Source organism: Electrophorus electricus, chromosome 5 (genome assembly GCF_041902795.1).
Source record: "Electrophorus electricus isolate QZ-2024a chromosome 5, ASM4190279v1, whole genome shotgun sequence".
Lineage (NCBI taxonomy): Eukaryota > Metazoa > Chordata > Actinopteri > Gymnotiformes > Gymnotidae > Electrophorus > Electrophorus electricus.
In genome coordinates, this window is record NC_137501.1 from 11,227,406 (window position 1) to 11,242,500 (window position 15,095).

The following is a 15,095-nucleotide window of genomic DNA, read 5'->3' on the forward strand; positions in this document are numbered from 1 at the left end:
AAAATAACTTACACTTAATCATTGATAAAGCCAAACATGGTGTATATATGATTCAAATCTCTGTGTGGTGTAACACAAACAGGGTTTTGCATCAAAGGCTTAGAGAGTATTGTAGGATATCAGATGTGTTATTCTGCTGCTCTTAGACATACGGTAAACTTTTGGGTCGGCACAAATGTCTGTCTGGCAGGTCTTTAACTGGCTCTCAGTTCTGTTTCAAAGGTTGAAAAAGCATGTGAATTTGCTAATATACCAAAATGCTAAGTTGACAAAATACAGCAGTAATGTGTCATTTTTGTGATAAACTCTTAAGAGAGAATAGTCTAAAATTTAATACTAGAGGAAACTGCACAAATTGTAACAAAGCTTATTCACACAGATATAAGATTTATCCAGCCATTTTATGGTGACTGATGATGTGTGTATACACACACACACACACACACACACACACACACACACACACACACACGCACACACACACACACACACACACACAAATACCAAGGGCTGAGAAAAGAGCTGGAAAAGATGTGGTAATTGGAGCACTAGCACTGTGACCCTCAAACTGGGAGAATGAATCCAAAAGATCCCAGGAACAACATCCAAGATCTCTGTCCAGAAGAGTGCAGTCCTGGGAACAGCTAAGATACTATGCAGGACCCTCAAGCTCCCAGACCTCTGTTAAACCACCAGGAGGAGGGTGAGTGGAATTTTTATATACATTTTTTTTCCCCTTTCAAGCTCCGGTGTATATATATAAATACATCAGTGGCAGTTGGTTAAAATATTCTAGGTGGGGCTGTTGGTGACGGTCTGTTTCAACAACCATCCCAATACAACTTAAATTCCTAGTACTCTGTGAAGTAGCTAGTAATTGTTTAATTTGCATTAAAAATCAACAGAATAATAATAAATGACTAATAAATGCATTAGTTGCAGCTCTAGCGTGCTCAGATGGAAGGTACTTTGTGCATCATTAGAAAAACATTTGAATATTTTAATTTGAGCAATTGAGGGTTTGGGGCCTTGCTCCAGGGGCCCAACAGTGGCAATTTGGCAATGGTGGGACTTAAACTGACAACCTTCTGATTACTAGTAACAGGAACCAAGACTCAAAGGAGGAGGGAGCCATAGCAGCAGCGACCGATTCAAGACCCTGATATATGTAACATATATAAACGTCCCCATATGTAAAGCTTGGACACGGACATGTGCAAAGCTGATTTGTGACAACAGCTGTTGTAAAAAGTGTTATATAAATAAACTTTGCTTGCTACCACCCACTAGAAGAATGAAATAGAGATTTTATTTGATTTCGGACACACAAGACTCCCTCGACGTAGACAGACGTTTATTAAACAAACGCAAATAACGAACATAATGGCACTCACATGAAACGAACACGGTGAACACGTGCAACAAGAACATGAACATAATCAAGACCGACAAGGACGCACACACCAACAGGCCTTTCATTACAAACGTAACACAATAAACCATGTGCATGGCTACAAACGAGACCACGTCTCCCACGGCACGTACCACGTCAACAGTGGGACAGGGGAGCATTCCGTCACAACAATGGTGTATGATTTTTACACAACGAACCTACAAACCAACCAGCAGAAGAAAAATAGAAAGGCAGCAGAGGAGGAGAAAATATTCTTCTTAGATTTACGATAATTCAATGTGATAGAAAATGGCACGAAGTACATTAATAAGGCTGTTTCTTGTAGAGGTGAGGAAATGCTTCAGATCTGGGCAACCATCCTGTTATTAACTGTCAGCTGAGTTAAGAGAGAAGAGACTAATTTAAATAATGTATACTCTGTTATACTCTGTCTGGTTTTTTTGTTTGTTTGTTTTTTTGTTTTTTTAAGTGGCCAGTCAGTTTCCTGTATACTCGTGTATATTAGTTCAGTAGGCTGAGGAAAAATTAGACATAATAATATACATGATCCTAACTGCCTGATGAACTGCTCAATGGAAACTTGTGACACTTTAATTGATAAAGCATGACTTGGAAAAATAGGGTTTTTCTGTAGGAAATGATAAAATTTATGTAAAGAACAATTACATAAAGCACAAAGATACATAACGATTTTTTTTTATCACAATAAGCCAGTTTGATGGAAATAAGCTGCCAGCAGTAAAATGTGAAATTGACACATTTAAATTAATTTATTTTAACACATTTAAAGGAATTTATTTTAACACATTTAAATTAATTATTTTAACACACTTAAATGAAGAATATTATTTTAACACATTTAAATCAATTTATTTGAATACATATTCATTTTAATGCTTGCAATGTATGTAAAAAGGTGATGGAAATTCCTGCTTAAGAGTTATTTTGTCATGTACAGACAAAATTAAATAACATTTTTAAAACATTAGAGAAAAGAGAGAAACAATGTTAAGTAAGAAATCCTCGTGCTATGTTATGAAAGGCACAGTGGCGTCTGATTCTGAGTGATTCTTTCAGCTTTGATCTGAATTTTACATTTACATTTTTTACAATTGTAATAAATTCCAAAACCTAACCTAAATATGTATGTCTACTTATTCGTTTGCAAAAAAAAAAAAAAAAAAAAATGTTTAACAGTACATCGGGGTCCTCAACAGTATTGCTATCCTAATTTATACCACAAAACACTGCTAAAATGCTGCTTTTAAGATTGCCATCTGAAATCATATAAAGACAACTTTATTCTCACATCAAAACTTGGTGCTATATTGATATGCATAAGGTACTGCTGAAATTTAAACCAAGAGTGCTGAACAGCATGGATTACCCACAGTACTGGACTAAAAACCACCCCCACTACACTAAACACTACCCACTACAGTAAAAACCCACCTACACTAAACACTGCCCACTACAGTAAACACCCACACAATGGAAATCAAAACACCAACATCACTGTAAACAATACATGTAGCCACAGATCCTCTGTGCTAGCTCCAGTCAACCTCTGGAGGGCTTTTACTTAAGCAGACTTCTGTAGCACTAGGGCTGCAGCAACATTTGACCAAGTTTACTACTTATACTGGAGACTCTTTTAGACAGCCTCTGTTTCTTCTCCCTCTCACTTTCTCTCTCTCCATCACACACTGATCCTGGCAGAGAGAAATGGGGAGAAGAAGAAGTCAAAGGTAAATTTCATGGCTGCCTGAGTGCTCTTTCTCCAGTTGCGTTCGATCTTGACCTGCCTCCCCTCAGGCAGCAGTGAGGAGCTGCAGTCTAGGCAGTGGATGGCTTTGAGCTCAAATACAGGTAACCTGGCACCCAGCTTTCCCTCTAGCTTGGTACTAAACTCCACCATGCTGCCAGGGTCTAGGTTCAGAAGCACCTGCTTAAACTCATGACTGGCAGAGAGTATAATATCTCCAGCCGGGTCATCGTGCTCCATCACTCCATCCACTGGCCTGCCCACCGTCGTCTCAAAGCGGTAGCTGTCGAAACGTTTGACATGGCAGTGGTGTTTAGCCACAGTTTTGATGCGACAGAGCTCCTCCTTCTCCTGCTGTTGGAGCAGAGTGAAGGTGTTAGGGGGAGTCATGTTTACGCCCATCTGGTTGTATGTCAGTGTGCTGGTGTTATGTGTCTCACAGGTAGGGTACACTTCCCCATACAGACACCGCAGCCAGTCGCCCATGAATACTGGCAGCAGGTTGATAACAGACTGGGCCCCATTTTCTGTCTCAGCTACACGGACATGGCGGAACTTTCCGGTCCAGGTGATGCGGTGACCCTCCAGGTGACTACACAGGAGCTGGGTCTGAGCCACACCCTGCTGGGCCCAGGCAGGTGGCCCACACAGCCTGCTGTACTCCTGCCAATTGAGAGTGGAGTTGTAGACTTTCAGTCCCTCAGCACTGTAGACATAGGTGCCACAGAGCAGCACCACGGTGGTGAGGCAGAGCAGGATGAGCTTCACTGGGCCACGGTGCGTGATGGAGCGAAGCACGTTCAGGATGGACAGGCTGAAGCGGGTCCACAGACGCAGGGTGACGGGCACGGCACACACCGCCAACGTCACCAACATTTTAGTCAGCTCAAGCTCCAGGAACCACTTGGCCATCTGGATCAGCAACATGACCCCCAGACCCAGTGCCAGCACAGGCAGGGCAAACAGGAACAGGAAGTAGGCAACACAGGTACGGATGAGGCCAATGGGGGTGGAGTTCTGCAGCAGAACCACAGAGAACTCCCACCACATGAAGCAGACCAGATACGGCACCAGGAAACAGTATGTTCCTCTAAATCCACGCAAACGAGCCATGCTGGGGTGAACACACACACACACACACACACACATACACACACACACACACACACAATGAGTCCAGAGGATATTTGTAAGCCAGATATGCCCCAATACACCATTCAATCTGCATGTACACATATTACAAATATTATACCTACAAATTCACCACATATATGGTATACTTCTAATTCAAATATCCAAGATCATTAACATGTATTTCTCAGCAGTTTACTTTAATGGAGTATCCCTTTGTGGTCTATTCCAGGTAATAGACAGACTGTAAAGAACACATGTTCACCTACACAACATGGTTATGATTAATCATTAGGATTAGAGGGTTTGTGTGCTCACCTGAAGAACAGGTATGGTTAGGTTTAGTGCGTTAATGTGCACACCTGAAGAACAGGTAGGGTTAGTGTGTCAGTGTGCTCACCTGAAGAACAGGTAGGGTTAGTGTTAGTGCGTTAGTGTGCTCACCTGAAGAACAGCTAGGGTTAGGGTTAGTGCATTAGTGTGCTCACCTGAAGAACAGGTAAAAGAGGTAGATGTACAGCAAGCAGGGGAGGCTGAGGGTCAGCATCACCGATTCCCCCAGCGGCACCTCGGCAAAGGTGCAGCCCAGCATTCGCATGGTCTCCCTGTCTTTGGGCAGGTAACCGGTGAGAGCACACAACGATGATGCCACCTCGATGACCAGGGCCCTGCGAGCATAAGCAGCCATCGCCGGGCTCAGGGACAAGTAGCTCAGCACTGTGAAGAAGATTGCCACTGTGGAGAGCTCAGAGCAAGGGATCCAGTGCTTATCCGCCACAGGGAAGCTGAAGATGACAAAACACACTGACACCATGAAGTAGATGTACTGCTCAAGGTTGTTCCAGCCGAAGTGTGTCTCTGCCTGCTCCACGTCCAGACCAGGCTCGAAATGGGTCAGCAGAGTGGTGAACGCATGGAAGTTCTCCCAGCCCTTACTACTGCGGAATACCCTCAACGTGCAGATTGCCATGGAAACGAATGCCAGGTAGAAAATGAGAAGGGGGATGATGAAGGTGAACAGGTCAACACTGAGGTTGGAGATGATGAAGAAGAAGATGAGAGCGTTGACGTGCTGGGTGGGAATGATGGTACTGAGCCATTGTACACCTGCACGTGATGCCCAGTCCACCAGGTGCTCCTTAACCTCCAGGACCAGGTGCAGGGGATACTGTAGGCCCTGGAACACACAAACACACACACACACACACACACCGATGTTAGTGAGCTGACCACACACACACACACACACACACACACACACACACACTGTTACTGAGGATACACCATTATTGTGTTTTTACTGCTACATTTTTCTAATATCATGAACCTTTTTAGAGAATGTGTTGCCACAGAAGCAGATAAGATATACAAAGATAAGACACACATTATGGCTATCAACTTTTTATCAGTCCATGTTTAAATGGAGTTATGTAATAGCTGAAGTTTGAAAGAAAGGCACACAGGAATCCTACCTAATATAATCCGTGCCCACCGTGAACTGCCTATACGATGAGCTTTTATGCCCCAACACCTGCTCCCTCATCTCCTTAATCCTCTCGTCATGTAGAGGAATGGAGGAGAGGATGGGAGCAAAAGAAAACCAGACGCGTACCCGCTTCTCTTGGGAGCGCCTACATCATTCAGACCACCCTGTCTCTTAAGGCATCACTGAGACAGGGAGCCCTCTTTAAGAACGCATGCATCACCTGCAGTCAGCCAAGCATTCTAACAGCACGTCAGTGCTCATGGACACATACACCTTAATGATGTTTTGTTTCTTGGTTTTGTTTCCTGGAAGCATAAGTGACATTGTTACCGGTGATGTTTCATCTGAATACCGTTCAAGTTACATTGACACTATTGCTGTGGGGCATTATGCACATATGCATTATGCATTATGATGTTAAGAAAGAAATGCAATCGAAATAAACTTTATTCATATAGAATTTAATGCTATTTGTGTTGATCAAAGTGCTTTACATAAAATAAATGTTCAATGGACATGATAAAAGAAAGAAAAGCTCGAGCATGAATATGTAGTGGTTTTGTGTGGAAATGATAAAAGAAGGAAAAACTCGCTAATCACTACTAAATCTCAGAATCGCGATACTCAATCTCAAAATTGCTATATTGCTCAGACTCTCTGTACTGTGAGCAGTCTTTATCTTTACTGCCTGTGACCCATCTTTGGTTGAATGGAGATGTGCACACTGCATGAGTGATCACAGATGTGGCTCATGCACTTCACAGTCTTTCAACTGAAGAGATCCCTGATTAGCAATTACTGAGGTGTCTAAGTATGAGGTATCTGAAATGTCTGAGGTAACAGGTATCTAAGGTGTCTGAGCTATGAGGTATCTGAGGTATGAGGGTGGATGAAACACAGTTGCCCACCCATACTGATTGTGGTCTGTCTGTTAGGAAGCGACTGGATCTCCAACCGCCTAACAGACAGGCCACAATCAGTACGGGTGGGCAACTGTGTCTCATCCACCCTCACCCTCAGCACTGAAGCTCCTCAGGGTTGTGTCCTAAGCCCCCTGCTCTACTCACTGTACACCTACGACTGCACAGCCACTTCCAGCTCCACCATCATTGTCAAGTTTGCTGACGATACCGTCGTCATGGGCCTGATCTCAGACAACGATGAGAGGGCCTACCTGGAGGAGATTAAACACCTGGAAAACTGGTGCCAGGAAAATAATCTCCTCATAAACGTCAGCAAGACAAAGGAGCTGATCGTGGATTGCAGCAAGAAGCAGGAGCAGCACTACCAACCTGTGAGGATCAGTGGAACCACGGTGGAGAGAGTAGATAGTTTCAGGTACCTTGGTGTTCACATCTCGCAGGACCTGTCCTGGTCCCGCCACACCAACTCCCTGGCAAAGAAGGCTCGTCAGCGTCTTTATCACCTCAGATGCCTAAGAGACTTCAGACTGCCCTCCAAGGTACTGCGGAACGTCTACACCTGCACTATCGAGAGCATCCTCACGGGGAACATCACAGTCTGGTTTGGGAACAGCACCAAGCAGGACAGACAAGCACTCCAAAGGGTAGTGCGTTCAGCAGAGCGCATCACTCATACGGAACTTCCTGTCCTGCAGACCATCTATTACAAGCGGTGCCAGACTAAGGCCAGGAGGATTGTGAAGGACCCCACCCATCCCAACAATAGACTCTTCTCTCTGTTAAGGTCAGGGAAGTGCTTTCGCTCCCTGATGACCAAGGCAGAGAAACTGAAGAGGAGCTTCTTCCCACAGGCCATTCAGGCCCTGAATCAGGGAAACTGATAAACTGTGGGGACCACCACCACCATGTAACTGCAAATATTCATTTGTAAGATGGAACTGTACATTGTGTACATACACTTATACATATCCATATATACATTGTACATTGTGTATATAAACATACTATACATATATTGTACATACATTGTTAATATATTTTGTATATATATAGATATATATTTCCCTATACACCCCTGTTTTTTCTCCTCAGTTTGGACAGAGCACTCAAACCATTTAATTGTGAGTTATACTGTGTATGACTATGTATGTGACAAATAAACCAAACTTGAAACGTGAAACTTGAAACTATCTGAAGTATCTGAGCTACCTGAGATACCTCAGATCAGTTCCTGAAGATCAATCTGTTTTAGATATGAAAATTACATTTTTAGCAAGGCAGATGTGAAATCCACATGTGGGAATTTAGTCTAATACAGATTTCCACACACTCTGGCCACTTCACATCTTTAATTCTGTCAGATTTGTTTGTAATTTCGGTTTTATACAAGCCTAAAAAGTTATTTAACTTTTATAGGCAGTAGGGTATGAATGCAAGGAGACTGATATGTCAAATATTTTTTCACATATATGCTGTACCCAGACAAAACAGTCATCGTAAAAACAATGAGTGCTCAGAGCAGAAGAATCAGGTCCGTGTGTGGGTGTTTTAGGACTTGATAAGGGAGCCATACAAAAGTTTATGATTTCACTCTGTACTACAGGAAAACAGGACTGTAAATTACCAATCTTTATGAACATTTATAAGGATAGACTTTGTCAAGTAAAAAATTTGATTAATAAAAAAAAAGTTTCAACTGCGGCTGGAACGATTTGGATACCAGCCACAAACGTTTTTTAGTTACTCTTGATTTATTTATTTTTCATCTGCGGCAGGGACAACTGTGGCTGGTATCCAAATCCTTAACAATTCTAGCCAAAAGATTTCAGATGAATAGATTATATGAAGTAATCTAAACACATTCTGATTTTAACTGGGTAGATTATATGAAGTAATCTAAACACATTCTGATTTTAACTGGGTAGATTATATGAAGTAATCTAAACACATTCTGATTTTAACTGGGTAGATTATATGAAGTAATCTAAACACATTCTGATTTTAACTGGGTAGATTATATGAAGTAATCTAAACACATTCTGATTTTAACTGGGTAGATTATATGAAGTAATCTAAACACATTCTGATTTTAACTGGGTAGATTATATGAAGTAATCTAAACACATTCTGATTTTAACTGGGTAGATTATATGAAGTAATCTAAACACATTCTGATTTTAACTGGGTAGATTATATGAAGTAATCTAAACACATTCTGATTTTAACTGGGTAGATTATATGAAGTAATCTAAACACATTCTGATTTTAACTGGGTAGATTATATGAAGTAATCTAAACACATTCTGATTTTAATTGGGTATTTTATATGAGGTAATCTAAAGACAAAAGTCAGCCTTTAGCTAGACCTGCATAATCCAGATCTCACACAGCTCACAGAGAAAAGAACTGACAATTGACCATGAGGTACCATTATACAACTAAAACAGACATCAAATAACTGACTATTGCAAGAAAACCTGATTAATTTCTCGTAGCTTTGTTCAAGATATCCAGTTATAGCCTATCTGTGTCTTTAGAAATGTAGACAAAAAAATTCTACAGTCGTGGCCAAAAGTTTTGAGGCTATCATAAATTTAGGTTTTCACAATGTTTGCTGCTTCAGTTTTTATAGTGGCAGTTTGCATTAACTGTAGATTGTGAAGAGTGATCAGATGAATTGCAATTAATCGCAGAGTCATTCCTTTCCATTAAAATGAACTTAATCACAAAAATTACTGCATTCCAGCCACTGCATTTTAGCTCTACCACAAAATGGCCTGCTACCATCATTTCAGTGATTTTCTCATTAGCTCAGGTGAAAGTGTTAATGAAGACAAAGCAGCTGATATCACTCTGTCATGTTGATTAGAAGAGCAGACTGGTTGCATTAAAAGGGTGGTGATGCTTGAAGTTTTCTTCTGTTAACCATGGTTACCTCTAAGGAAACACATGCAGTCATCATTCCATTGCATTAAAAGGGCTTCACAGGTAAGGACATTGCTGCTTGTAAGATAGCACCTAAATTAACCATTTTTCAAATAATCAAGAACTTCAAGGAAAGAGGTTCAATTGCAGTGGCGCCCAAGAAAGTCAAGCAAGCACCAGGACCATCTCCTAAAGAGGTTGCAGCTACGGTATCGGGTCACCACCAGGGCAGAGTTTGTTCAGGAATGGCAGAAGGCAGGTGTGAGTGCATCTGCATGCACAGTGAGGCAAAAGCTTTTGGAGGATGGCTTGGTGTCAAGAATGGCAGCAAAGAAGCCACTTCTCTCTAAGAAAAACATCAAGGACAGACACATTCTGCAGGAAGTATAGGGATTGGACTGCAGAGGACTGAGGTAAAGTTATTTTCCCTGATGAAGCCCCCTTCAGACTGTTTGGGACATCTAGACAAATGATTGTCCGGTGAAGAAAAGGTGAGCACTACCATGAGTCCTGTGTCATGCCAACAGTGAGGTATCCTGAGACCGTTCATGTGTGGGGTTGCTTCTCAACCAAGGTATTGGGTTTGCTAAAATCTTTTCCTAAGAGCACTGACATGAATAAAGAATAGTATCAAACATCCCCTAAGAGCAACTTCTCCGAAAGATCCAGGAGCGATTTGGTGATGAACAATGCTTTTTCCAGCATGGCAGAGCACCATGTGACAAGGCAAAAGTGATAACCAAGTGGCTCTGTGAAAAAAACATTGAAATTTTGGGTCCATGGCCAGGAAACTTCCCAGATCTCAATCCCATTGAGAACCTGTGGTCAAGCCTCAAAAAGAGGGTGGACAGAACCTGTGATCAACTCCAAACACTGATTAGGCAATAATGGGTTGCCATCAGTCAAGATGTTGCCCAGAAGCTGATACCAGCATACCAAAGTGAATTGCACAAGTCTTAAAAAAGAAGGGTAAAACCAGTATATATTAAGTCTTTGCTTAAACTGGATGTATTTGTCAGTAAAAAGTTAATAAACTTTTGAATTATGCATAGAATTGTACTTCACTATACCATATAAACATTTGACAAAAGGATCTAAACAAACTGAGGCAGTAAACTTTGTAAAAACCAAAATTGGTGTCAGTCTCAAAACTTTTGGCCATGACTGTACACATTGCTGAACGGAAACCTTTTACTGATGATCAGCGCAAAGCATTTAGACCTGCAGCTTTTCCCTCTTTTCTGGCCAGTTCAATAGTGCCCATTTGTTTCAAGCCTCTTTGGATCTCTGAGAGAGATCTTCCAAAATGACCCCATAGTTGTTACATTAAGGAGTATTTCCCCTCATCAGGCTGATGGCCTAACCACGCACAATGTCCACTGACCGATGGCCAGTTGTTTAACATTTTCACCCACTCATTCCTCAATACCTGCCACTCTTAATTTCCACCTCCTATTATATGCTGGGAATCACATCAATTTACTGATGTTACTGTGTGACAGTGTTTACTGATGTTACTCTGTGGGGATGTTTACTTATGTTACTGTGTGAGGGTGTTTCCTGTGTGAGGATATTTACTGTGTTGGGATGTTTCCTGATGTTACTAAGTGGGGATGTTTACTGATGTTACTGTGTGAGGGTGTTACTGTTCTATGGAGCCATTGTTGGAGGATGTTATTCAGATCTTTGTAACAAGGCAATCCTGGGAATGAATGGCAAGGGTTTCTGCTGGTTAATTGCCATGTTGTTGTGGTTTCTGATGACTAAAAATCACCAGGGGTCAACCAGGTAGCAGATAGAGGAGTGCCAGAGGCAAATGAAAAACCAAAATGGAATGTGAAGATGAACACCCAGTGGAAGCAGGATTTGAACAGGAGTAGTGAGGTGTACAGCATATAGCAAGACCCACTACATTACCAGGAGCTTGGGGGGGAAAAAAACCCATCAGAAGAAACAGAGAAAATGTGCTGCACCCTACAGATGAAGAGGGTTACAGCAGCAGCTGGAGAGAAATCCACACCAAATCAGAAAGAAGGATATTACAGTTGTGGAGACATGTGTTTTCCAAAGAAACGAACAAAGTCTCCCCTCAACTCACCAGGCATAAGAGCCAAGACTAGGAATAACTGATCAGAGAGCAGCATGTTAACCACTACCCCAAAGATACCACTCTGAGAGAAGCAGAGAGAAACAGAAACAACCACGGGATAAAAGGGAAAACTTTTCCTCACAGAACAGATAAGGGGAAAAAAAAAATTCTTATAGGGAACTCTCCATTCAAGATACCATTTACAGGCAAGGTTTGTGACATCATATTGCTGAGACTGGTCTTTGTGAAGCCCTGATATGATTAGTATCACATGATCTCCCTAAGTGGCCCTTATATGATTAGCATCACATGGACCATATATGATTGGCATCACATAGCTCTTATATAATTAGTATCACATGGTCTCCCTCTAGTTGTAGGAGGCCAATGCCTCAGGTGGCCCCTTACAATCCTCAACCACTGTGAGGTGTGTTTTCCCAGGAAGTAAGTCATATTTTAGGAAGTAAAATATTCTTTATAATGAAGTTATATTTATATGACATCTTTTAAGGAACCCAAGGTCGATTTACAGTTAGCACGCAGAGCTTTACAATTAACACAGTTTTTAGATCCAGTCACACACCAATGAGAAATGGCAGCCAATCACGCACAGCACAGGAAGTTAGATGTGATTTATGAGGAAGTGATCTGGTGATTTGAAGATTTAAATCAGTTTTTAAGGAAAGCAATGGGCTTTATATTCAGTGGTTGTGTGTGAGTGTTACTTGCACTTCCCTCCTGCACAGGAAACACCTGAATATTACGGCGACAGCAAGTGTGTGGTTTATGAGGAAGTGATGCATATTGTACCAGGAAGTGGGCTTTGATGTCCATTGCTCTCTTCATGGCATCACTACGTTTGGTGGTCAACAGCATCCCACTGCCTGCCCACTTACTCTTCAACATACGCTTCTGAGAGGCACACACACACACACACACTCACACACACACACCAAAAAAAAAAAAAAAATTTAATTATTGACTACAATTACTCTGAAAACAATTTATTATAATTAGCACAATTATATTATTCTCACATTGTTTTTCTCACATCACTGCTCATAAATACACATCTTACATTATTTTTATTATAAACATTGCTTATGTTACTTCAATGACAGTAATACAGAATTACTATTAAAATCATTACTAATGTTACTCGGGCACATTTATGACATTCTGACTGAGCCCACTCTGAAAAGACCCAGAACTCCCTAACTAAGTACACTGGTAAAAGGCCCAGGACTCCCTAACTGAGCCCACTGGTAAAAAGCCCAGGACTCCCTGACTGAGCCCACTGGGAAAAGACCCAGAACTCCCTAACTGAGCCCACTGGTAAAAGGCCCAGAACTCCCTGACTGAGCCCATTGGTAAAAGACCCAGAACTCCCTAACTGAGCCCACTGGTAAAAGACCCAGGACTCCCTAACTGAGCCCACTGGTAAAAGGCCCAGGACTCCCTAACTGAGCCCACTGGTAAAAGGCCCAGGACTCCCTAACTGAGCCCACTGGTAAAAGGCCCAGGACTCCCTAACTGAGCCCACTGGTAAAAGGCCCAGGACTCCCTAACTGAGCCCACTGGTAAAAAGCCCAGGACTCCCTGACTGAGCCCACTGGGAAAAGACCCAGAACTCCCTAACTGAGCCCACTGGTAAAAGGCTCAGAGCTCCCTCACTGAGCCCACTGGGAAAAGACCCAGTACTCCCTAACTGAGTCTGCTATGTCATCATATGGCCCAGTAAGCCAGTCGTTTCACTGATATTAGTCTACATCACTCATACAGGGTCGGGCAAGCAATGCGACTCTCACGGCCATCCAGATGTTTAGACAAGGTTGAGTCATAAGGTTGAGTCATAAGGTTAAGTCATAAGGACAGGCATTTTCCTTTTTATATAACAGTTCGTATCAATAGTAATGCTACTGTTTATACATCAAAATAAGACCAGTTAACTCTTTCCTCCCCTCTGCGATACAGCCTCCTCAGTCCTATAGTAAATTCTCCCTCAGTTTGTTTCACGAGAGTTTCTCCTTGTCCTCTAAGTTTTCCTGTTATGCCTTAATCATGCTCTCTCACTACAAATCATGTTTGGTTAAGCTTCTTTTTCTTGGCCGCTGTTTGGTTTGATAAGTAGACTGCCGGTTGATCATTCTCACAAGTTATCTGAACAGTTTTCTTTTGTTCTTTTTTTTCTCTTATTAGGAAGCCACTTTGGTCCACCACAATTCCAGTTTGTGTTTTGGCTTCTTCATTTGCTATATTTGTTATACTACAGCAATATTAGATGACTTAATACTTCTGATCATTATTATAATCTTAATCAATGATTTTTATGCATGTTCTCCTATCTCTGTTTATTCTACTCTAGTTATAACACTTGTGAGTCACGAGTGATATTCTAATATTTGGTAGTCGAGAAATAGGTTATCAAACTGGTGACTTTCATGAGTTGAGACTGAATTAATGATCAGTAACAGATTAATTAAAATGAATTCATTTTCCAAATTAATAAGGGTGGTGCCCAAATTAATCTTATCAATCATGACTGACAATTTATAAAAGTGTTAAAACCTCTACAGCAGTGTTGGTATATTGCTAGTGTTAGTGCAGTGTTTGTATAGTGTTTTGTATTGTTGGTGCAGTGTTAATATATGGTTAGTGCAATGTTGCTGAAATGTTGGTGTGACTAGTGTTAGTGCAGTGTTGATATACTGTGGTGTTAATGCAGTGTTGGTGTGGTGTTGGTATAGTGCTAGTGCAGTGTTACTGCAGTATTGATATAGTGTTAGTGCTGTGTTGGTATAGTGTTAGTGCTAGAGCAATGTTGGTATTATGTTGTGCAGTGCTGATAAGGTATTGGTACAGTGTCAGTGCAAGTGAAGAGTGGATACATTGTGTAGTGTTGGTATAGTGTTAGTGCAGTGTTGGTGTGGTGTTGGTATAATGTTGTGCAGTGTTGGTGTGGTGTTGGTATAGTGTTAGTGCAGTGTTGTGCAGTGTGGGTATAGTGTTAGTGCTAAAGCAGTGTTGACATAGTGCTAGTGCAGTGTTGGTATAGTGTAAGTGCTAATGCAGTGTTGGTGTAGTGTTACTGTGGTGTTGGTATAGTGTCCGTGCAGTGTTGTTATGTTGGTATAGTGTTCGTGCAGTGTTGCTGTGGTGTTGGTATAGTGTTAGTGCAGTGTTGGTGTGGTGTTGGTATAGTATTAGTGTGGTGTTGGTGTGGTGTTGGTATAGTGTTAGAGCGGTGTTGGTGTGGTGTTGGTATAGTGTTAGAGCAGTGTTGGTGTGGTGTTGGTATAGTGTTAGAGCGGTGTTGGTGTGGTGTTGGTATAGTGTTAGAGCGGTGTTGGTGTGGTGTTGGT

General features: G+C 41.7%; 1 protein-coding gene across 4 annotated transcripts in view; it reads right to left on the minus strand.

Moving 5' to 3' along the window:
• Positions 1 to 2,575: 2,575 nt before the first annotated feature.
• wfs1a (Wolfram syndrome 1a (wolframin)) overlaps positions 2,576 to 15,095 on the minus strand; it is a 21,249-nt gene continuing 8,729 nt past the window's right edge. For 3 of the 4 annotated variants that reach the window (XM_081714174.1, XM_081714175.1, XM_081714173.1), the window contains exons 9-11: positions 12,544 to 12,645; positions 4,799 to 5,535; positions 2,576 to 4,293 (exon numbers count right to left, since the gene is read on the minus strand). In XM_081714174.1, the coding sequence (XP_081570300.1) occupies positions 3,114 to 4,293; positions 4,799 to 5,535; positions 12,544 to 12,645 (2,019 nt within the window). In that variant the 3' untranslated portion in view covers positions 2,576 to 3,113. The remainder of the gene's footprint in view (positions 4,294 to 4,798; positions 5,536 to 12,543; positions 12,646 to 15,095) is intronic. The other variant, XM_035529683.2, reaches the window with a different exon arrangement.